A 22922-nucleotide genomic window follows, 5' to 3' on the forward strand; every position below is an offset into this window, starting at 1 on the left:
TCAGTCCCACTGGGCTCAGCAGGCAGGCCCTTTCTCTCCAGAAGATTCTTGTAGCACCCTTCCTCGGAAGTTCTCAGGGCAGGCTCTTCACCTTGCCTTGTCAGCCCTCTTCTGTGCTGTCTGGCTCCCTTTTAAGCTGTACCTCCAGCTGGAGTATGCTTTGCGGGTGGTGGCTGGGCGGGATCGGCTGGGCCCAGAGTTGCTCCTTAACCTTTTCCACACACAAAAATTGTACCACTTTAACTATACCACTATACTTAAAGCGTTACAAGTCCTCTAAAGTGGATGCAGTCATAGCACTATGAAGGTGCTTTAAACCACTGTGGCTATTCCTGCAGGGAAGGGGAATAAGATACACCAATATAAAACCACCTTTATACCAGTACAACTGTGTTGACACTAGGGGTTGTACCTATTTAATTATTGTGGTAGAAAAATCACCCCCTAACTGAAATAATTGTACCAGTACGCAATTGGTGTGTAGGCAAGGCCCAAGGCTCTGGCCCCAATGTTATAAGGCTCTGGATGAATTAGCCTAAGGCTCAGAGGGTGAGGGGAAGCAACGAAAGGGAGGGCAACAATGAGTCTCCTAATCTCCTGGGTCACAGGCCCACACCCAAACTACTACATCATCCATCCTCTTGTCCTTGCCCCAGCTTGCTGTGTGACCTGGCAAATCATTTCCTGTCTTTGTGCTGCAGTTTCCCCTCCCCGTGGGTTATAGGGTTAATGGAAATAACGCATATTTTTAAAATGAGGGTAATTGGGGTTTTTTTTAACCAAGTGTCACAGTGGGTTCTCTAGCACTGGCCATTTTTAAATCAAGGCTGGATGCCTTTGTAGAAGATGTGCTGTTGTTCAAACAGGAATTATTTTGGAGAAGTTCTATGGCCTGTGTTAGGAGGTCAGACTAGATGATCACAGTGTCCCTTTGGGCCTTAGAATCCATTTGATATTCACTGAAAGGTCTCTTCAACTGCAGACTTCACTAGGTTTACAGGAAGGCGTGAAACTCCTTGATCTCTCACCCATTCATTCTGCTCTTTCCAGCACTTTTATTCCCCCCTCACACACATTCACCAGAGGCATGCAGAAGCAGGGGTTCTCTTTCTACGGAACTAAGGAAGTACACAGGGAGAGGAGACTAGAGAAAAGGAAATTGGGAGGAATTCCCCTTCCCTTCCTGTGAAGTGCCTCAGTTCCCAAGACAGGGGAAAAGTCCCTTGTGAGCCTTTGAGTGGAGTCATTTTTCCATTGACAAGCCTCCCTAACTAACAGTTACATTACAGTGCAAGGAAGAGGGCTTAGGGACTTCTATTAAAAATGAAAGCCTCCAACTGCAACCTCATCAGTGCCAGGTAGAGGGGGACAATTAGACAATTATCTCCTGTGTCTTACATACAACATTTCTGTTAATATACCCCAGAATGATATTAGCCTTTTTTTGTAGCTGTATCAGATTGTTGACTCATATGCAATTTGTGATTCACTATAATTCCCAAATGCTTTTCAGCAGTACTACTGACTAGCCAGTGATTCCTCATTTTGTGTTTGTAAACTTGATTTTTCCTTACTAATTGTAGTACTTTGTCTTACTGAATTTCATCTTGTTGATTTCAGACCAATTCTCTAATTTGTAAGGTCATTTTGAATTCTAATCCTGTCCTCCAAAGTGCTAGCAATCCTTCCCAGCCTGGTGTCATCTGCAAATTTTATAGGCATATTCTCTCCATTATCCAAGTGATTAATGAAAATATCAACTACTGGACCCAGGAAAGACCCATGAGGGTTCTGACTAGATACATCCCCCCACTTTGACAGTGACATTGATAACTATTCCACGAGTACCATCTTTCAACCAGTTGTGCACCTATCTTATAGTAATTTCATCTCAACCTCATTTCCTTCGTATGCTCATGAGAATGTCATGTGGGACTGTGTCAAAAGCCTTACTGAAAATCATGTTATAGCATGTCTACTGCTTCTCATGTATCCACTAGGCCATGAGAAAGAAAGAAATTAGTTTGGCGTGGCGGCATGCTTTGCTCTTGAAAAATCTCCACCAAAAGCAACCCCTGCCAATGTCCCCTCCCGCCTCCCCGGAACCCAGGTCAGGGCGTGGGTCTGCTGCTCCCCTGTCTGTGCAGCTCTAATCATGGCCGGGCCGTGGTTCCGAGGGCACCCCCCACCCCCGGCCAGACTCAGGTTGGGGAAAGCTGTGTGGGCAGCTGTGGTGAGCTGGCTTGGAGTTGCGGACCCTCCACCTGCCCTGGGCTGGGCAGGGAGCCCCGGGGGCCAGGGAGACGGGCTCGGGGCTGCTCTCAGCCCCCACGCACTGCAGGAAGGTGGAGGGTGTGCATGGCTCCCACAATTGCCCAGACTCCCCACCAGGCTCCATGCTGCCTGGCCGGGGGCGGAGTGGGGGGGTCCGCTCCTGGGAAAAGCGGACAGGCCAACCCCCCCGGGTTCTGGCGCCACTGAAGCCAGCCAGTTCTCTGTGTCACGCTGGGGGTGGAAAGAGCAGCAGCTGCTAAGCAGAGCCGCTCCTCCAGGCTCCAGCCACAACTGCTGCTCTTCCTGCTACTGCAGGTCACTGGACTTTTAGCGTCCAGTCAGCTGTGCTGAGCAGACGCTGTCAGTTTCCCTTTTGGACCGGACGTTCCAGTCGAAAACTGAACATCTGGCAACTCTAGTATCAGCACGGGAAACTCTAGGAAGGATTGTGTCCCAAGGATCCTTTGGGATGTGTCAGGACTGTTCTGCAGGCCAGTGTGAATGAGAGTTGAGAGCAAGGTCTTGCCTTCTCCCAACCCGCTTTGGGATGATGTGTATCCATACGTCGTATGGATGAAAAAGTCATTGCATTGCTCTAAGTGTAAGGACTGAGATTATAGCTGGCCTTAAAGTGGGATGTGCAAAGTGGGGGTGGGGGCTCCTTGCACTCTGCCGCTTTCTGTGCATCTGTGCAACAGCAAGTCACAATCTGGCCCTGAGGATATAGAAGTGTTTTGCAGTTTGGGGTGTTTGAACCTAGCAGTTACTCATGGTCCACTTTCAGAGAACTCTCTATAAAGACATTTTTATGGCAGTAGAAGAGTACAGACAGTAAACTTTTTAGCTACAATTGCTCTATGCCTTTTTAATGCCAAGGGCAGTACAGGAAAAATGATTCTGTGAGATTAAAATGCTATCTTCAACATCCCAGAAAAACTCTAAGATGCATAATGGAAAAACTTGCATAGTGACAGGTTTCAGAGTAGCAGCCGTGTTAGTCTGTATTCGCAAAAAGAAAAGGAGTACTTGTGGCACCTTAGAGACTAACAAATTTATTTGAGCATAAGCTTTCGTGAGCTACAGCTCACTTCATCGAATGCATCCGATGAAGTGAGCTGTAGCTCACAAAAGCTTATGCTCAAATAAATTTGTTAGTCTCTAAGGTGCCACAAGTACTCCTTTTCTTAATGGAAAAACTGTGAAGAATAAATGCTGGAGGTGTCTGGTCTGGCCACTGGGTGCCAGTCTTGTTCCATGTTAAGGGAACACTACTGTCTTCACTAGTTAACAAAACATTTAAATAACTACAGATAGTGGAGTCAGACTGCCAGAATATTCATAGATTCATAGATACTAAGGTCAGAAGGGACCATTCTGATCATCTAGTCCGACCTCCTGCACAACGCAGGCCACAGAATCTCACCTACCCACTCCTACGAAAAACCTCACCTATGTCTGAGCTATTGAAGTCCTCAAATCGTAGTTTAAAGACTTCAAGGAGCAGAGAAGCCTCCCTCAAGTCACCCATGCCCCATGCTACAGAGGAAGGCGAAAAGCCTCCAGGGCCTCTTCCAATCTGCCCTGGAGGAAAATTCTTTCCTGACCCCAAATATGGCAATCAGCTAAACCCTGAGCATATGGGCAAGATTCACCAGCCAGATACTACAGAAAATTCTTTCCTGGGTAACTCAGATCCCATCCATCTAATATCCCATCTCAGGGGATTAGGCCTATTTATCCTGAATATTTAAAGATCAATTAATTACCAAAATCACATTATCCCATCATACCATCTCCTCCATAAACTTATCAAGTAGAATCTTAAAACCAGATAGATCTTTTGCCCCCACTGCTTCCCTTGGAAGGCTATTCCAAAACTTCACTCCTCTGATGGTTAGAAACCTTCGTCTAATTTCAAGTCTAAACTTCCTGGTGGCCAGTTTATACCCATTGGTTCTTGTGTCCACATTGGTGGAATTAAATAATTATTGGAATTAAATAATTCCTCTCCCTCTCCTGTATTTATCCCTCTGATATATTTATAGAGAGCAATCATATCTCCCCTCAACCTTCTTTTAGTTAGGCTAAACAAGCCAAGCTCCTTAAGTCTCCTTTCATAAGACAAGTTTTCCATTCCTCAGATCACCCTAGTAGCCCTTCTCTGTACCTGTTCCAGTTTAAATTCATCCTTTTTAATCATGGGAGACCAGAACTGCACACAGTATTCTAGGTGAGGTCTCACCAGTACCTTGTATAATGGTACTAAAACCTCCTTATCCCTACTGGAAATGCCTCTCCTGATGCATCCCAAAACCGCATTAGCTTTTTTCACAGCCATATCACATTGGCAGCTCATAGTCATCCTATGATCAACCAATACTCCAAGGTCCTTCTCCTCTTCCGTTACTTCTAATTGATGCGTCCCCAGCTTTTAACTAAAATTCTTGTTTTTAGTCTGTAAATGCATAACCTTACACTTCTCACTATTAAATTTCATCCTATTACTATTACTCCAGATTACAAGGTCATCCAGATCCTCCTGTATAATATCCCGATCCTTCTCTGAATTGGCAATACCTCCCAGCTTTGTATCATCTGCAAACTTTATTAGCACACTCCCACTTTTTGTGCCAAGGTCAGTAATAAAAAGATTAAATAAGATTGGTCCCAAAACTGATCCCTGAGGAACTCCACTGGTAACCTCCCTCCAACCTGACAGTTCACCTTTCAGTAGGATCCATTGCAGTCTCCCCTTTAACCAATTCCTTATCCACCTTTTGATGTTCATATTGATCCCCATCTTCTCCAATTGAACTAATAATTCCCCATGTGGCACGGTATCAAACGTCTTACTGAAATCTAGGTAAATTAGATCCACTGTGTTTCCTTTATCTAAAAAATCTGTTACTTTCTCAAAGAAGGAGATCAGGTTGGTTTGGCATGATCTACCTTTTGTAAAACCATGTTGTATTTTGCCCCATTTACCATTGACTTCAATGTCCTTAACTAATTTCTCCTTCAAAATTTTTTCCAGGACCTTGCATACTACAGATGTCAAACTAACTGGCCTGTAGTTACCCGGATCACATTTTTTTCCTTTCTTAAAAATAGGAACTATATTAGCAATTCTCCAATCATTCGGTACAACTCCTGAGTTTACAGATTCATTAAAAATTCTTGCTAATGGGCTTGCAATTTCAGGTGCCAATTCCTTTAATATTCTTGGATGAAGATGATCTGGGCCCCCCGATTTAGTCCCATTAAGCTGTTTGAGTTTCGCTTCTACCTCAGATATGGTAATATCTACCTCCATATCCTCATTCCCATTTGTCATGATACCATTATCCCTAAGATCCTCTTTAGCCTTATTAAAGACTGAGGCAAAGTATTTGTTTAGATATTGGGCCATGCCTAGATTATCTTTAACCACCACTCCATCCTCAGTGATTAGTGACCCCACTTTTTCTTTCTTAGTTTTCTTCTTATTTATATGGCTATAGAACCTTTTACTATTGGTTTTAATTCCCTTTGCAAGGTCCAACTCTACTCGACTTTTAGCCTGTCTCACTTTATTCCTACATATTCTGACCTCAATAAAGTAGCTTTCCTTGTTGATCCCTCCCATCTTCCACTCCCTGTATGCTTTCTGCTTCTTAATCACCTCTCTAAGATGCTTGCTCATCCAGCTTAGTCTACAACTCCTACCTATGATTTTTTTCCCCTCTCTTGGGATACAGGCTTCCGATAGCTTCTGCAGCTTTGATTTAAAGTAATCCCAGGCCTCCTCTACCTTTAGATCCATAAATTCTTCAGTCCAATCCACTTCCCCAACTAATTTCCTTAATTTTTCGAAATCAGCTCTTTTGAAATCAAAAACTCTAGTTGCAGATTTGTTTTTGTTAATCCTTCCGTTCAGTTTGAACTGAATTAGCTCATGATCACTTGAGCCAAGATTATCCCCTACAACCATTTCTTCTATGAGGTCCTCGCTACTCACCAAAATTAAATCTAAAATGGCATCCCCTCTAGTCGGTTCAGCAACTACTTGATGAAGGAATCCATCAGCTATCGCATCTAGGAAAATCTGAGCCCTATTATTATTACTAGCACTGGTCCTCCAGTCTATATCTGGGAAGTTAAAGTCTCCCATGATCACGTAGTTTCCATTAGTATTTGCTTTATTAAAGACATTAAAAAGGGCTCTATCCATATCCAAATTAGATCCCGGAGATCTATAGCACGTCCCAAGCTCTATCGTGGGAGAGGCTCTACTAGTTATCTTCCCCAATGTCATTTTGCCCAGACGGACTCCGTCTTATCCATTGCATCGCTTCTTATTTCTTCACAGTCTACCTCATCATTGATATACAATGCTACTCCACCACCTTTACCTTTATTTCTGTCTTTCCTAAACAGCACATACCCTTCAATACCTGTAGTCCAGTCATGACTACTATTCCACCATGTTTCTGTTAACCCTATAATATCTGGTTTCACTTCCTGCACCAGTAGCTCTAGTTCCTCCATTTTGTTACCTAGGCTCCTCGCATTGACTGATTAATATTGTGCCTGGAAATAAAAGTGGAAGGTCAGTGAAACAAGCCTACCATGAATAATGAAGGCAAATGTACTAAGCAAAATTGAAAATATAAATCCTGACTAACAAACCTGAAAAATAAATGTAGTTAAATACATGAATAGATAGGTTGTCAATCATAGCTCTTCTAGATTTTGGAAGCTTTCAAGTAAGTTAGGCCAAAATTTACATTTTGCTAAAAAGGAGCAGGAGGAGTGCTTACAAAACATAATTTAAATCAAAAGGATTTTATAACATTTTAAAATTTCAATGCAAAGGTTGTTTTGTTTTGTTTTTAATTATAATGCAATTTTGGAACCCAAAACTTATCAGCATTGTGCTAGTCATGAGAATTAGAAAGTGAAGTGCAAAAAATAAGAACACAGTATAAATGGTGAAAAGGGATTATTCAAGTTTTTATACACCAAGGTATTTTCCTCAGAAATACATGAGGTTTCTTTAAAGATATTGGACCAGCTTCCCAGCTAGTATAATGTTTCATTAAAGTCAATGGACATATGCTGATTTACACATCAGCTACACTGATTTATTTTTTAAAATCTTGACAGCGTCTAACTCTTAAATAAAAACCTTATCCTAAAATCCTTGAAAATATCAGTGCACTGCTGTAGTTAACAATCTGGCCTTTTTAAGACAGATCCCAGTGCACTGTGACCCAAAGATTCAGCTAGGTGGTGATAAATTAATATAATTTTAGGTTTCAGAGTAGCAGCCGTGTTAGTCTGTATCCGCAAAAAGAAAAGGAGGACTTGTGGGACCTTGTTAGTCTCTAAGGTGCCACAAGTCCTCCTTTTCTTTTTAATATAATTCTGACTTTTCATCTGACAAAGCCTTGTCTGAAAACTTAAAACACATAGCTCTCCTTAAATTGGTTGCGGAGATGGCTAGTCAGCCTTGTAGGCTGGATAAAGACTGTTCAAAATTGGTTTGAAAAATTGCATTTCAAGAATTGTTTGTTTAATATCTGTATTGTGGTAGCATGAAGGAGCCCAAGTCATGGACCAGGACCACATTGTGCTAGGGGCTGTACAGAGCAAAATGATGGTCCAAAGAGCTTACAATCAAAGTGTAGCACGAGAGACAACAGATGGATAGAGACAGATTGTAGAGCAAAAGGGAACAATGAGACAATATTGGTCAGCAGATAGACAGTGGTCTCCACTCACCAGAGGCTTTACAATGTTATCAAAACACTTCATTCTGGGGTTTTTTCCTAAAAGACATTTCACTGAAGTCAACATAGTTTTGAAACAATTTGACAAATTGGCATTTTTGATTAAAAGTTTCTGACCAATACTCAGAGAAAATATGAGAGTCCTAGAAATTAGAGGTGGAAATTAGAGGTTTATTGGGAGTGAGTACAGGATTGGTCTACTCCTAAGGTCTATTCTGTAGTTTGTCTAGTTCTATTTGTAATAACTCAAGAAACCATGCTTCTGGCAATTCCTTATTAGGATATTTTCTCTTATTTTTTAGCCTAAAGTGTCCTTTTCTCAGTTTCATTCATTTCCCCTCATTATATTTCTTGGATCATCATAAGTTATTATTATTTATTATTTGTGTTACCATAGCACGTAGGAGTTTTATTCATGGACCCGATTGTGCTAGGCACTTTACAAACACAAAACAAAACAGATGCATCCTGTTCCAATCTAAGTATAAAACAAGAGACAACAGATAGAGACAGACAGGGCAGGAAAAGGAAGCAATGAGACAATCTTGGTCAGCACGACAGGCAGTGGTCTCAGCACACCAGCAGCCTAACTGTTGTCAAGTTTTTTGTAGGCATCACAGCAAAGTAGGTTTAAGGAGGAATTTGAAGGAGGAAGATGAGGTTGCTTAGATAATGAGGTAGCTTTTCAGATGTTTATGAGGAGCTCCTACCTAACACAAGGAGCAGCATGAAAGAAAGCACTGAGGCTCTTGTTTGAAAATTTAACAAGTGGAAGCTAGAGGCTGGTTTCATTGGCTAATGGGAGGCAGGAGTCAACATTTGATTAGTGGATGAGAGTTGATAGGTAGGGTAGGGATTGGCTGTGAAGGGCCTTGGAAGAGAAAAGAAGCAGTTTATGTTTGATGCGCTAGGCAAGAAGGAACCAGTGGAAGGATGCAAAGAGAGAGATGACAGTACTCAGACGACAGCTAGGAAAATGATCTTTGCAGCAGCTTTCCGAATGGATATGAGAGAGGCAAGATCAAATTTGTCCAGTCAATTGAAAGTCTATGGCACCTAGGCTTCTAAGTGAAATAAGCACTTTTGAAAATGGGATGTAGGCCCATATCCTCAAATGTATTCGGGTGCTTAATTCCTATTGATTTCAATAGGAGTTGGGGACCAAAATACCTTTGAGGATCTGGGCCTTGGGCACTTTCGAAAATGTTACCCTTTGTATTCTCATGTACTGAGGACAACTCCTGTAATAAATATTACAAATATTAATATGACTCGGCTGATAACAGTCCAATAAAGAGTTACCAACAGGTCTTGTTTCATAGTCAAATATATTTAATAGGAATGCAAATAAACTAAAGTTACATGGAATCTCAATTGTTGATCACTTCCTAAGTTAAAACCATTTTGCAAAAATGTAAAGGTAGTTTGCAAACACTTCAGATACAACTTCCCTATGGAGACAATCTTTTTCCTATTCCTCCAGGCTAAGGAACATGCTCTTGATTTATATTTTAGCATTGTTCCAGGTGGTAGTATGATTACATAATTTTGATAAAAAAATTGATCAGTTTGGTCTCCCTTATCCAAACTTCCTTATTATACTTTAATATTAGGATACTGAACCTTTTAATTGGCATGACTATGCAGGATTGAACTGGCAAAGATGCCATTTCTAGAGCTTCTAAATCGATCCAAGTATGAAGTGGCTCAGTAGGTAAAAGAAAAAGAGGCAGTTGTGAAAAATATGTTGCAGTATAATATAATTTTCTATTTAGAAGCCTTATGTCACCTTTTGTTTTTATGAGCAGCTAATTTTTCTGTTTTAATTCTTGGTCTTTTCCCTTACCATAGAAGATTTGAATCATGTTCTGAATCCTTTTAAAGTGACTGGGTGGAATTTTAAGTGGCAGCATACTAAAAATTAATTTATCTGTGGAACTACTATCATTTTGATGGTTCGGGTTCAACCCTACAATGAGAGCATCAATTAGCTGCAGTTCATGAAGCAAGCTTTCAGTAACTGGATTCCCAGATTGATAATATTTCATAGCATAGTTTCCAATCCTCTGTTGAACAATTTTCCCAAGTGCTTCATGACTTTGGCAGCCTATGAGGGCAGATTTGAACAAGGGAAGTACTTTACTTTTTTTGGAAATTGACTTTATACACAGAGAATTTGGAAAATTAATTGATCACTTTTCTCAGATGAGCTTTGGATTTCTCTGTGTAAACTAACACCTGTCGAGAGATGTAAGATATCATCTGCATAGTAAAGTGCCTTATGTTCACCCATCCCATTGCAACTGCCGTTTTCTGATTACTTCTTGAAGTAAACTGTGCTAAAAATGCCCCATTAATTGTATAGAAAATAGTGAGTGGAATGAGGAAGGATGAATTTACTGATGTAAATAACAGTATCACAGATACCACATTAAATATATTTTCAAGGCAGGACAATAACCAAAAACCATCAGATGATAGTTGTACACTCACTAGCCTGGATTTCTACACAGCCAATAACAGAGGTGATAAAGACTTCAAACCTGGTTCAGATAGGATTTATCTTAAGCTGTTAAAGAAGATTAGACAAGAGATGAACAGATCTATGTCTGTAATCTTAGAAAATTCTTTAAATATGAGTGAGGTAAGAGAAGTCTGAAAGCAAGGAAATGCACTGCAGTATCAAGAGTCATAAAGGGGATAAGTGCATCCCAGGAAACTGAAGTAGAACATTATTTATTTACTTAACTCTATTCTTTGCCATTGTATATTCTCTACATGAAATATTTAAAAAGAGTCTTTCATCCTGTTGAAAACTCTCTGATATATCATACATAAAAATTAAACCTCAGCTATTCTGGTAGTGCTGTGCTCTGAAGCACAGGGTCCTGCTGCCATTTAAGCCACTGAACGTTTTACTATGCCCTTTGCTGGAAGTAGGAGCAGGCGCCAAGTCTTGTTCCTGTTCTCTCATTAGGGTAAAGAGTGCCAGGACAAAAATCCATGCTCAGGTGTTTGGATAATATTGCTTATTAAAGACTTTTTTTAAAAGCCCTGTTCTTTCTCTTCCCATCTCAGTTGTTCATTTTTAACCCACTTTGTAATATTCTAAATCTATTTGTCTCTCTTATCTTATTTTAACTCATAATCTCAATTAGAATTCAGCTCATTTTTAACTATTAAATAGAGCTTGTTTGATGTCAATAAAAGTTCTGTGTATTTCTCTCAGTTACTTTACTGAAGAAATGTATTGTATGTTACAGCATCTACTTGGCATGTAGACATTTTCTCATATACATACATCTGTTTATTAGGAATCCAAAATATTTGCCATTAAAAACATTGTAGCTGCTGGGCTAAGAATAGATTAGGTAAATGGTAATATAGTTTCCAAAAACGGCTAAAATTGGTGAGATGTTTAAGGGGCAGATTCAGGCTGACTCTGCCTAGGTGCTCAGGCAGGGGAGTAGCGTCATAGACCCACCCTTACACCTCTGGAGAGCAGAGTCAGAAGTAGAACCCAGACGTAGAGCTGAGCCAGTGATGGATTTTTTTGACAATTTAGAAAAGCAAAAATAATCATTTTGGGTCAAACAAAATGATTTGATTTGCCTAAATAAAAATATTTTGTTTCAGTTTTGATCATTTTTTTAAAATGGTTTTGAAATAAAATTGAAGGAAGGTTTGAAACTAACATCATATCGAACCACAAGGGCAAAATGTTTCATTTCAAAAATGTCAAAATTAAGCATTTCATTTTTTTTTCTGATTTTGTTTTTTTCCTAATAGAAACAATTAGGCAAAATCAACATAATGTAATGTTTTAATATTTCAATGTCACTGAATTTGCATTTTTCACCCCCCAAAGTTTTATCTGAAAAACGTTGCCCTGATTTACCCAGGAATCCTAACTCCCAGTGTCCTATTCTAACCATAGCAAAAGAGTCTTTTGTTTGTGCATCACTTTCTGTGAGCTACTTAGGCAGATGCTTAACTTTAAGCATGTGACTAGTCCCATTGAAGTCAAGAGGCCATACTGACCATTGAAGTCAAGGGGACTACTCAGGTGCTTAAGTGCTTTGCTGGATCGGAGCCTAGAGCAGTAACTTTGAATTCTGTATGTATTTGTGTCCTTCCCCAAAGAAACATCTCACTGCTTGGGGGCTGCATTATTAATTGTTACGTGTAGGTATAGCAATAAGACAACCAGCATGTACCAAAGCACTAAAATATTCGTTATAGACAAATGTGACCATTCCACTCATTTAACTTGAATTCAATTTTTCTCTTATTAAAAAAGGTTAGTTAGTAGTAAAAAAGTTGCTTGATATTTGTAAAATATCATTTATGCTGATGTTGATTAACGGTACCAAATTTTACTGTCCTCACTTGGACAAAATTCCTATTAATTTAATTGACTAAGTTCTTATGCACTGATCCTGCATAATGCGGAGCACCTTCAATTCCTTTGGACTTCCTGGATGTTCCATTTGCTCAGCACCTCTCAGAATTAGACCATTTGTTCATAAACTGGTTTGGGTTCCTTGCATGAAAAGTTATTCAAAAGTAGAATGTGTTAAACTATTATAATGTATTTATGGTAATATAGATAGATGCCCTATTTTTATGATTACACTCAGCCAGCCATACCATGGATAGGTCATCTTTTGTAATGATTATCATACCTACCATAGAAATTAGTAATAGTACAGTCCTTTAGAAGAAATGGTATACTGGATTGTGTAAACTTTCAAAGGCCAATCCAGACAGATCTAGTTATTTTGCACATAGTTTATATTCAAAAGACTCCATGTGTTGACCAATAATATCACAGCGTATATTTTTGTTTGTTTCATCCTTTGCTATTATGTTCAGAGTTGTCAAACTGTGCATCTTAACTATCATCCTCTTGTCGGCTGAGTAAGAAATCTTAAAAAAAGGCTCTTAAAGGGCTAGTAGTGCATTGGTATACATTCTGCATAGCCGTCTGAATTCTTCACCGCTATGTGAACTCAGAAAATTGCATGGCTAGTTTATTCAAATTAATGTGCAGTAGTGGTGGTTCAGTGTAGACATTTTTACATAAATGGAACATAGTCTTATAGTAATGTATAATTAATGAGTGTTCCATGTTGCAGGACTGATCAGGTGTTAATGACCTTTTTAATCTGAAGTTTCCCTTTTTTATCTTAATCAGCTTTTAAGATGCATGAGTGAGTATTGTGCTCATGCTAATGGGGATTGGCTTCAGTCAGACCCAGTGCAGGCAGGAGTTTTGTGCAACTTCTCATACATGTTCAAGCCAAATGTACTTCAATTTTGACTCACAATTCTTTTGGGTTCCCCTTGAACTGGGAATGCCCACCATGCCAGCTCACATGGTGGTATTGTGAGATGCTCAAAAAGGAACTAGTATGAGACCATTAAACTCATATTTGACTTGTCAACAAAGCCAGAATGTGTAAAAAAGTTTTGTTTTTTTTTTTGAAATAAGAATAAATATTTGTGAGCAGATATTCACGTCAAAAACTAAATGGCTTTTTGGGATGTGTTGTAACTGCCATCCACATACACCAATGATGGGTAAAAGATGTTTATTTATGTGACGACAGGGGAAAATGTACTGGATATTGTATTTCCTTGATTCTTTTCTGTGCCACACTCTACAAAGGTATTAGGCCAACATTTTCAAACTTAGGTGCCTAAGTTGAAGGTACTCAACCACCTCTGAAAATCAGATCACTTAAAGTATCTAAATATGGTTCTAGCTGTGTAACTTTAGGCATCCAAGTTTTCTGATTTTGGCCTTTAATATTAAAGAATAAAATTCTAGAAAAGCAGTCATGAAGGACTAGAGAGGGTCCTGTGATCCAATAAAAGTATAATTTGAATCAGAGTTCAGATCCCAACCCTGAGCCCTGTCTCTACAGCAACCCCTTATGACTATAAGGATATGTCTAAACTTTGAGCTAGAGATGTATGTTCCAGCCTGGGGAGACATAGCTGTGTGAGCTCTTGCCAGGGTTCCTTCCCCACTCTGAACTCTAGGGTACAGATGTGGGGACCCGCCTGAAAGACCCCCTAAGCTTATTCTTACCAACTTAGGTTAAAAACTTCCTCAAAGGTACAAACTTTGCCTTGTCCTTGAACAGTATGCTGCCACCACCAAGCGTGTTAAACAAAGAACAGGGAAAGAGACCACTTGGAGAGTCTTCCCCCAAAATATTCCCTCCTCCCACCCAAGCTCTACACACACCCTTTCCTGGGGAGGCTTGAGAATAATATCCTAACCAATTTGTTACAAAATCATCGAAGACCCAAACTCCTGGAACTTGGAACAATGGAAAAAAATCAGCCAGGTTCTTAAAAGAAGGATTTTATTAAAAAAAAAAAGAAAGAAAGAAAGGTAAAAATCCATCTCTGTAAAATCAGGATGGAAAATATTTTACAGGGTATTCAGATTCAAGACACAGAGGATCCCCCTCTGGGCAAAACCTTAAAGTTACAGAAAACAGGAATAAACTTCCCTCTTAACACAGGGAAAATTCACATAAAACAAAAGATAAACTAATCTGACTTGCCTGGCTTACCTACACTGGTTGCAATATTGGAGACTTGGATAAGATGGATTTCTGTTTGGCCTCTCTCAGTCCCAAGAGAGATCAACCACATAAACAAAGAGCACAAACACAACCCTTCTCCCCCCTCACAAGATTTGAAAGCATCTTGTCTCTTTATTGGTCCTCTGGGTCAGGTGCTAGCCAGGTTAGCTGAGCTTCTTAACCCTTTACAGGTAACAGGATGTTGCCTCTGGCCAGGAGGGATTTTATAGCACTGTATACAGAAAGGTGGTTATCTTTCCCTTTATAACAACTCTGATCAAGCTAAAAAAGTAAGAGTATAGTTGCAGTTCCATGAGCAGCGAGATGGGTTAGCAGTCAGAATTTGTACCTATGTGAGATGCTGGGCACATACTCATGGTGGCTGGCCCCTTCCGCCGCTCATGCTGTCAGAGCTACGCTTTATTTTTAGTCATGCCTCCTTGCCCTTGTTGGACCTGCTCCCAGTGGAAGGAGCATTCAAAAGGGAGAAGCTCAGCTCAGCCTGGGCTGACTGTGGAGGAGAGTGGTTGTGTGCAAAAGCCTCCTTCCAGGAAGACGCTGGGACTCCAAGCTGTTGGGGCCTACCTGAGCCGCAGGAAGTCAGTTGATTACAGGAACCAAAGGGGATGACTTGCTGTTACCAGTGGAGGAGCTGCTGGAGACAGAGCAGAGGGAGCACACGAGGGTACCCGTGTGTAACTCTGGAGGGACTGGGATGAGGGTAGGAAGCGACCCAGGGAACATGCTTGGGGATATTTGGACCTGAACCTTGTGTCAGGATATCTGGTTTTAAAGGGCGCTGGGTCAGAACCTGGTGGTATAGTGTGGGCCTGGGTTACCCTACCCACACCCCTCTTGCCACTGGGTGATATTGCCGTTAGGTGAATCGGCTTCTCGGAGATATTGCCACTAGGCAAAGCAGCACCTGGAATCCCCACTGCTGGGCATTATATCCCAGAGCATCATTCCTGGACAGCACTGTTGTCTTGGTACACCTAATCAGCACCCCCTCAACAGTATCAGATAGCATATTTATAAACCTTTTGAAGAGTTTGTCTTCACTAGGAAAACAATTGTATTTTCAAAACATGTTAATTAACCTGTGTTAGTTATCATGTATTAAAACCATAGCATAGACAAGGCAATTTGCATTTTAACTTGTGTCAAAATACAGCTCTGGTTGGTTCTTACCAGTTAACTCATGTTAAAATGCAAATTTCCTGCCTCTATTAGGGTTTTAATGTAAGTTAATTAACATGTTAGTTCACATATTTCAAAAACACTGTTTTCCCTAATGTGGACACAGCCTTAGTCATGGAAAACATTTCTCGACCCCCCCCCCACCCCGCGTTTTGACTCTGAAGATTCAGAACTGCAGAATTTCTGGGGCAGAGAAATGATAAGGGTCACCATAAGCTACAAATAGCAGTATCCAGCTGTTGTTCTTCCATTTGCCTGAATGGGCTTAAAATTCATCTAATTTTCAAAACAAAGCAAGTTTGGATCTAATAAGTACTTGGATGGGGACAGTCTGAGAATGCTATGCTTTCTAGGCTTGTTGCTTTTTTGTGACAACATATTGTAACCTCTTCAGATCTCATGAGCAAAGCAAGTTTGTGTATGGCCTGTATCTGGGTGAGATGCTTCCAAAGGGAAAATAAAAGTCAGTGGACTGCACACATCTGCTATGCACAAGAGTGCAGTTGCTAGTCCATCTCTTACAACACTGCTTTTGGCAGTTATGGTTTCACTTCTCTTCTCATCGCTTTGTTTTTCATATTCACATTCAAGTAATTTCTCCTAACAAAACTCCAATGCACGGTTGAAAATAGCAACACAAAGTCAGATAACAGTCATTTAAAACTATCTCCTTTCCAGGACAACTCTCTTTGTATAAGCTTCGATAAATTCTCCTGCTAATCTGGACTATCCAAACCTTTTGAAATTCCCATTCTTTTTTTAGTTTACAATATTTGGTTTTGCCCAAATACAGCACTTTATCATACCAGAATGAAAGATGGAGGGGACCCTTTATAATTATACAGTATATATATATGATGGAATGCAGTAAATTTGGCAGACCCTGTTTCATCTTTTCGTGTAAACAGGGCAATTTCACTAGACAGTTACCATTGCACTTTTGGGGAAAAAATCCAGAGCATGTAAAATCATATATTCTAAATTATACTTGTTGGAGAATACAAGTGTACAATTTAAATTCTTACAGTAAATCTGTTGTTAATGTTAATTTTATTGTAAGGTCCAAATAATTAATCTGTAGTATGGGCATGTGATTAGTTGCTTGACTGTCACATAGTACAGTATGAGATGAGGCTGTGCTGTTTAACTATATTTTATTTACTAATTTTTCTCTACAGTCTTGAACACTTCCCATTGAAGAAGCTGACTGGTCAAATTCATGAAGACATCTTTCATTTTCCCTGACAGCAGATGTTTTCATACATAAACACAATAATAGAGTAATTACATGTACGTTCACATTATCATAGCTGCTGCGTGCACAGTGCTACTCAAAAAACAAGGCACTAAGCCAAATCTTCCTAGTTTCCATTTTGATTAAATTATATTAATAATAAAGGGATTTCATTCAACCTAAATGAAGTTTCATTCTAGTCTAACAAACCTCCCCACTTATTGTTCTTATTCTTTTCTTTTTATTCTAGGTCACTCAGCCCATATGCAAGTGAAATTCTCCTCTGGTGGGGATAACAGTGATGCTACTCAATGAACTATTGTATAACAAGGGCTCTAAATGCATCTCCTGTAGCATACCACAGTGATTTACAAAAGTGGGAATAAATCAAAGCAGTGAAGAGATGCCATGTTGAGCCAGAAGCTAAATGTTACATCTTGTTGCATGAGGTAAGGGAGAACAGATCCTGTTTTTCTGGCAGCACAATATCGTTGTGCTTGATACCTCAGATGCAGCCCCATTAAAACAATCATTCAGAATCTACAGGAGATTGTCACTTCTTTCTTTCATGCAATGGCAGCTGGTATTGGTGCTTACACATATTCCTCATTCCCTTCAAGATTTTCAACACACAAAGAAGCTTAATTTATATTTAAAAAATAAGTGTCATCTTACCCTGAGGCTCATCACTGGCACCCGGGGGGGAAAGGGGGAAGATAAATGCTTCTAGGTGAACTGGCAGAGATGCTAATTCTCCACTCACTTTACCGCTACACTGTATGCACCATATTAATCATTTCACAGACATTTCAGAAAACTTGCACAATTTTCAAATAAAGATGCATCGTCTTCAACTCAATAATAATAGCACTATATCTTGTAGCACCAGCTTAGTTCATACAAACTGCATCCCCAAACAGATTTATAAAATATTCCTATAGTCCTCTGGGATGTAATTTTTATCCTTATGTGTTTGTCTATATAGTTTTGTCTTCTCCAGTGAATATTTTTCCATGTGTTTGTACATACATAATATTGTCGTTTGTTTTATTCAACTGCTAACACACTTGGGATGTTTTCTGCTTCACAGTTTTATTGTATGGATGGGTAAATGCATTATATGATCCTTATGGAACTGTGTTTTACACCTCAGTACAAATCTAATATATTTTTGCTTTTTTTTTTAATATAGAGCAGAACTGCATCTTCTACTAACTTATGTACATTCTGTGGGGGTTTCATGTTTTTAGTTTTAAATTATAAAGACACTTGAGCTCAGATCCGCAACTATATTTAGACCCCTAACTTCCACTGATTTCATTGAAAAAGCATACAGTACAATGACATCAATTATAACATTTCAAAAATACTGTTTAGAAACTTTCCTTATTATAGTGAAACTGAACACCCCTTGGATCAGCTGATGAATACAAGTTGCACTTCTTTTGAAGGATCTTGGAGAGAGCTTTGGGTCCACAGAAGAATACACCGATGCTCTTGCTGCAGCAATAACAAAAAGATAACAGAACAAAACAAATAAACCGCATATTTTGACAATCCTCAGTTTGTTTGAATCTTTTAAAATGGCCTTTGACAAACGCATTTTAAAAGTTTTTGCCCGTATTCATTTCATAAAGTATTATTTTATAAACTATCTTTATTTAAATTCTTCTTTAGCATTTATTACATTTTATTACAGTGTTCAACTGGATTGCTACAACTGGTGTTTGCAAAAAACATTTTTTAATGATAACTCTCTGTTTTCACACTATCATAGTTTTACCAAAAAATAACTACTCCATGTGCTAAAATTTTCCATTCTTTGTGTCTAAGTGGAAAGTAATTTAAAAAAATGCAAAAAAATCCCTACAGTTATTTTTGAGTTTCTATGAAGATGAAAAAAAAATACACATTTCCGCCCACAGACATAATTTAAAAGTGGCTGAATTTTGAAACTTGACATGTAAGTAGTCCTCATAGAAGAATAAGTCCATGCCCAAATTTGCAAATATCTAGACAATGATATTACAACAATAGAAAAATAGCCTATTTCTGCACAGTCAAATATATCATTGTTTGAGGGTTTGCTTTTAGAAAGACACTGTGCACATATCCATTAAATATATAAAGTACACACTCATTAGTTTGTGCACCTACTGGAGTAATTTTCAGAATTTGTGCCATTAGAGCAGGAAGCTAAATCTGCAGCAATGAGGTGCAACTGATGTTTGCTCCCAATAAGCTTTCTCAAAGGAAAGTGCAAATGAGGTTCAAGTGAATTCTAACTACAAAAACAGTGTTGCAGAAGTGTTAATTCCAAAAACGTGTCCACCACTGAATTTCCAAAGCACACCTATGCTTAAGTGGGAACTGGAGCTCCAAAATGTTTGCACTAGCAATTGCACCTATAAGAGCTGGGAATTGCTAAGAATCTGATCTGCTGCTGCTGCCGCAATCTCTAGCAGGACAGTTCTAGCTGGTGTACTCTCTAGCAGGTGTGAATGGTAGATTCATGGTGTAGTACAGCAGTTCTCAAACTGTGGGTCAGGACCTCAAAATGGGTCGCAACCCCATTCACCAGGGCTGGCTTAGACTTGCTGGGGCCCAGGGCCAAAGCCTGAGCCCCACCACCCAAGGCTGAAGCCTGAGAGTTTCAGCCCTGCATGTTGCAACTCAGGTTACAGGCCCCCTGCCTAAGGCTGAAGCCCTTGAGCTTCAGCTTTGCCCCCCACCCCCTGCCTGAGTCAGTGAGGCTCGGGCAGGCTCAGGCTTCAGTTCCCCGTCCTGAGGTCATGTAATAGTTTTTATTGTCAGAAGGGGGTCATGGTGCAATGAAGTTTGAGAACCCCTGGTGTAGCAGATACACCACCAAAGAGACACTGTGCATTGCAGAGAAAGGAGCCCATGTGTACCTGGACTCAGTGCTATACAAGGGATGTAGACCCTGGTCAGGAAGAGCCCCAGTCATTTTGCTGGCCGGGGCAGAAAACATTTGGCACCCACTCTCCCCTAACAGGTAAAGAAAACCTAAAACACAGTTGGCCAATCAGTTGGGGAGAGGGAGCCTAGCAGTCCAGTGTCCCCTGGAAGTTGTTATAGTGTCCCTGGGAATGGCCCTGTTTGCCTGCCCCTAGAATCCACCCTGAGTCTGGTTACCTCATGAAATTCAGCTGCCCCTTTACCCACGCACAGCAAAACCATGCCAATTCTTCTGCATCCTGAACCATCTGCACGTGTAGAGGGCATGGAGGAGGGGCAGTTTTTGCCCGATACAGTTCCAGTAAAATGTTTCTCTCATATACTTTTTCCTTTAAAGTGTTACATTTGATCTTAAATGTACAAACTGAGGCTCACAAGCAAATTCATAGATTCATAGGGACCATTATAATCATCCAGTCTGACTTCCTGTATAGCACAAGCCATAGAACTTCCCCACAATAATTCATAGAATCATAGAATCATAGAATATCAGGGTTGGAAGGGACCCCAGAAGGTCATCTAGTCCAACCCCCTGCTCAAAGCAGGACCAAGTCCCAGTTAAATCATCCTAGCCAGGGCTTTGTCAAGCCTGACCTTAAAAACTCTAAGGAAGGAGATTCTACCACCTCCCTAGGTAACGCATTCCAGTGTTTCACCACCCTCTTAGTGAAAAAGTTTTTCCTAATATCCAATCTAAACCTCCCCCATTGCAACTTGAGACCATTACTCCTCGTTCTGTCATCTGCTACCATTGAGAACAGTCTAGAGCCATCCTCTTTGAAAACCCCCTTTCAGGTAGTTGAAAAGCAGCTATCAAATCCCCCCTCATTCTTCTCTTCTGCGACTAAACAATCCCAGCTCCCTCAGCCTCTCCTCATAAGTCATGTGCTCTAGACCCCTAACATTTTTGTTGCCCTTCGCTGTACTCTTTCCAATTTATCCACATCCTTCTTGTAGTGTGGGGCCCAAAACTGGACACAGTACTCCAGATGAGGCCTCACCAGTGTCGAATAGAGGGGAACGATCACGTCCCTCGATCTGCTCGCTATGCCCCTACTTATACATCCCAAAATGCATTGGCCTTCTTGGCAACAAGGGCACACTGCTGACTCATATCCAGCTTCTCGTCCACTGTCACCCCTAGGTCCTTTTCCGCAGAACTGCTGCCGAGCCATTCGGTCCCTAGTCTGTAGCGGTGCATTGGATTCTTCCATCCTAAGTGCAGGACCCTGCACTTATCCTTATTGAACCTCATTAGATTTCTTTTGGCCCAATCCTCCAATTTGTCTAGGTCCTTCTGTATCCTATCCCTCCCCTCCAGCGTATCTACCACTCCTCCCAGTTTAGTATCATCCGCAAATTTGCTGAGAGTGCAATCCACACCATCCTCCAGATCATTTATGAAGATATTGAACAAAACGGGCCCCAGGACCGACCCCTGGGGCACTCCACTTGACACCGGCTGCCAACTAGACATGGAGCCATTGATCACTACCCGTTGAGCCCGACAATCTAGCCAGCTTTCTACCCACCTTATAGTGCATTCATCCGGCCCATACTTCCTTAACTTGCTGACAAGAATGCTGTGGGAGACCGTGTCAAAAGCTTTGCTAAAGTCAAGAAACAATACATCCACTGCTTTCCCTTCATCCACAGAACCAGTAATCTCATCATAAAAGGCGATTAGATTAGTCAGGCATGACCTTCCCTTGGTGAATCCATGCTGACTGTTCCTGATCACTTTCCTCTCCTCTAAGTGCTTCAGGATTGATTCTTTGAGGACCTGCTCCATGATTTTTCCAGGGACTGAGGTGAGGCTGATTGGCCTGTAGTTCCCAGGATCCTCCTTCTTCCCTTTTTTAAAGATGGGCACTACATTAGCCTTTTTCCAGTCATCCGGGACTTCCCCCGTTCGCCACGAGTTTTCAAAGATAATGGCCAAGGGCTCTGCAATCACAGCCGCCAGTTCCTTCAGCACTCTCGGATGCAATTCGTCCGGCCCCATGGACTTGTGCACGTCCAGCTTTTCTAAATAGTCCCTAACCACCTCTATCTCTACAGAGGGCTGGCCATCTCTTCCCCATTTTGTGATGCCCAGCACAGCAGTCTGGGAGCTGACCTTGTTAGTGAAAACAGAGGCAAAAAAAAGCATTGAGTACATTAGCTTTTTTCCACATCCTCTGTCACTAGCTTGCCTCCCTCATTCAGTAAGGGGCCCACACTTTCCTTGGCTTTCTTCTTGTTGCCAACATACCTGAAGAAACCCTTCTTGTTACTCTTGACATCTCTTGCTAGCTGCAGCTCCAGGTGCGATTTGGCCCTCCTGATATCTTTCCTACATGCCCGAGCAATATTTTTATACTCTTCCCTGGTCATATGTCCAACCTTCCACTTCTTGTAAGCTTCTTTTTATGTTTAAGATCCGCTAGGATTTCACCATTAAGCCAAGCTGGTCGCCTGCCATATTTACTATTCTTTCGACTCATCGGGATGGTTTGTCCCTGTAACCTCAACAGGGATTTCTTGAAATACAGCCAGCTCTCCTGGACTCCCTTCCCTTTCATGTTAGTCCCCCAGGGGATCCTGGCCATCTGTTCCCTGAGGGAGTCAAAGTCTGCTTTCCTGAAGTCCAGGGTCCGTATCCTGCTGCTTACCTTTCTTCCCTGCGTCAGGATCCTGAACTCAACCAACTCATGGTCACTGCCTCCCAGATTCCCATCCACTTTGCTTCCCCCACTAATTCTACCCGGTTTGTGAGCAGCAGGTCAAGAAAAGCGCTCCCCCTAGTTGGCTCCCCTAGCACTTGCACCAGGAAATTGTCCCCTACGCTTTCCAAAAACTTCCTGGATTGTCTATGCACCG

At 40.8% G+C, this 22922-nt stretch overlaps 1 protein-coding gene and 1 long non-coding RNA gene across 4 annotated transcripts in view; one reads left to right on the top strand and one right to left on the bottom strand.

Annotated features, from left to right (window-relative positions):
• The first annotated feature begins 1331 nt into the window (after positions 1–1331).
• LOC122459388 lies at positions 1332–17783 on the top strand. Of its 3 annotated transcripts, XR_006280043.1 has the most exons (3): positions 1332–1358; positions 17026–17137; positions 17332–17783. It is a non-coding gene; the product is annotated as an uncharacterized LOC122459388 (long non-coding RNA). The 3 variants fall into 3 exon arrangements; XR_006280044.1 differs by lacking the exon at positions 17026–17137; XR_006280042.1 differs by lacking the exon at positions 1332–1358 and having other exon boundaries at positions 14704–17137.
• A 97-nt stretch (positions 17784–17880) lies between these two features.
• The window catches only part of NOX3 (NADPH oxidase 3), a 62502-nt gene continuing 57460 nt past the window's right edge, over positions 17881–22922 (bottom strand). The window contains exon 13 of the mRNA XM_038396216.2: positions 17881–18581. Coding sequence (XP_038252144.1) covers positions 18455–18581 — 127 coding nt within the window. The 3' untranslated portion in view covers positions 17881–18454. The remainder of the gene's footprint in view (positions 18582–22922) is intronic.

This window comes from Dermochelys coriacea, chromosome 3 (genome assembly GCF_009764565.3).
Source record: "Dermochelys coriacea isolate rDerCor1 chromosome 3, rDerCor1.pri.v4, whole genome shotgun sequence".
Classification (NCBI taxonomy): domain Eukaryota; kingdom Metazoa; phylum Chordata; order Testudines; family Dermochelyidae; genus Dermochelys; species Dermochelys coriacea.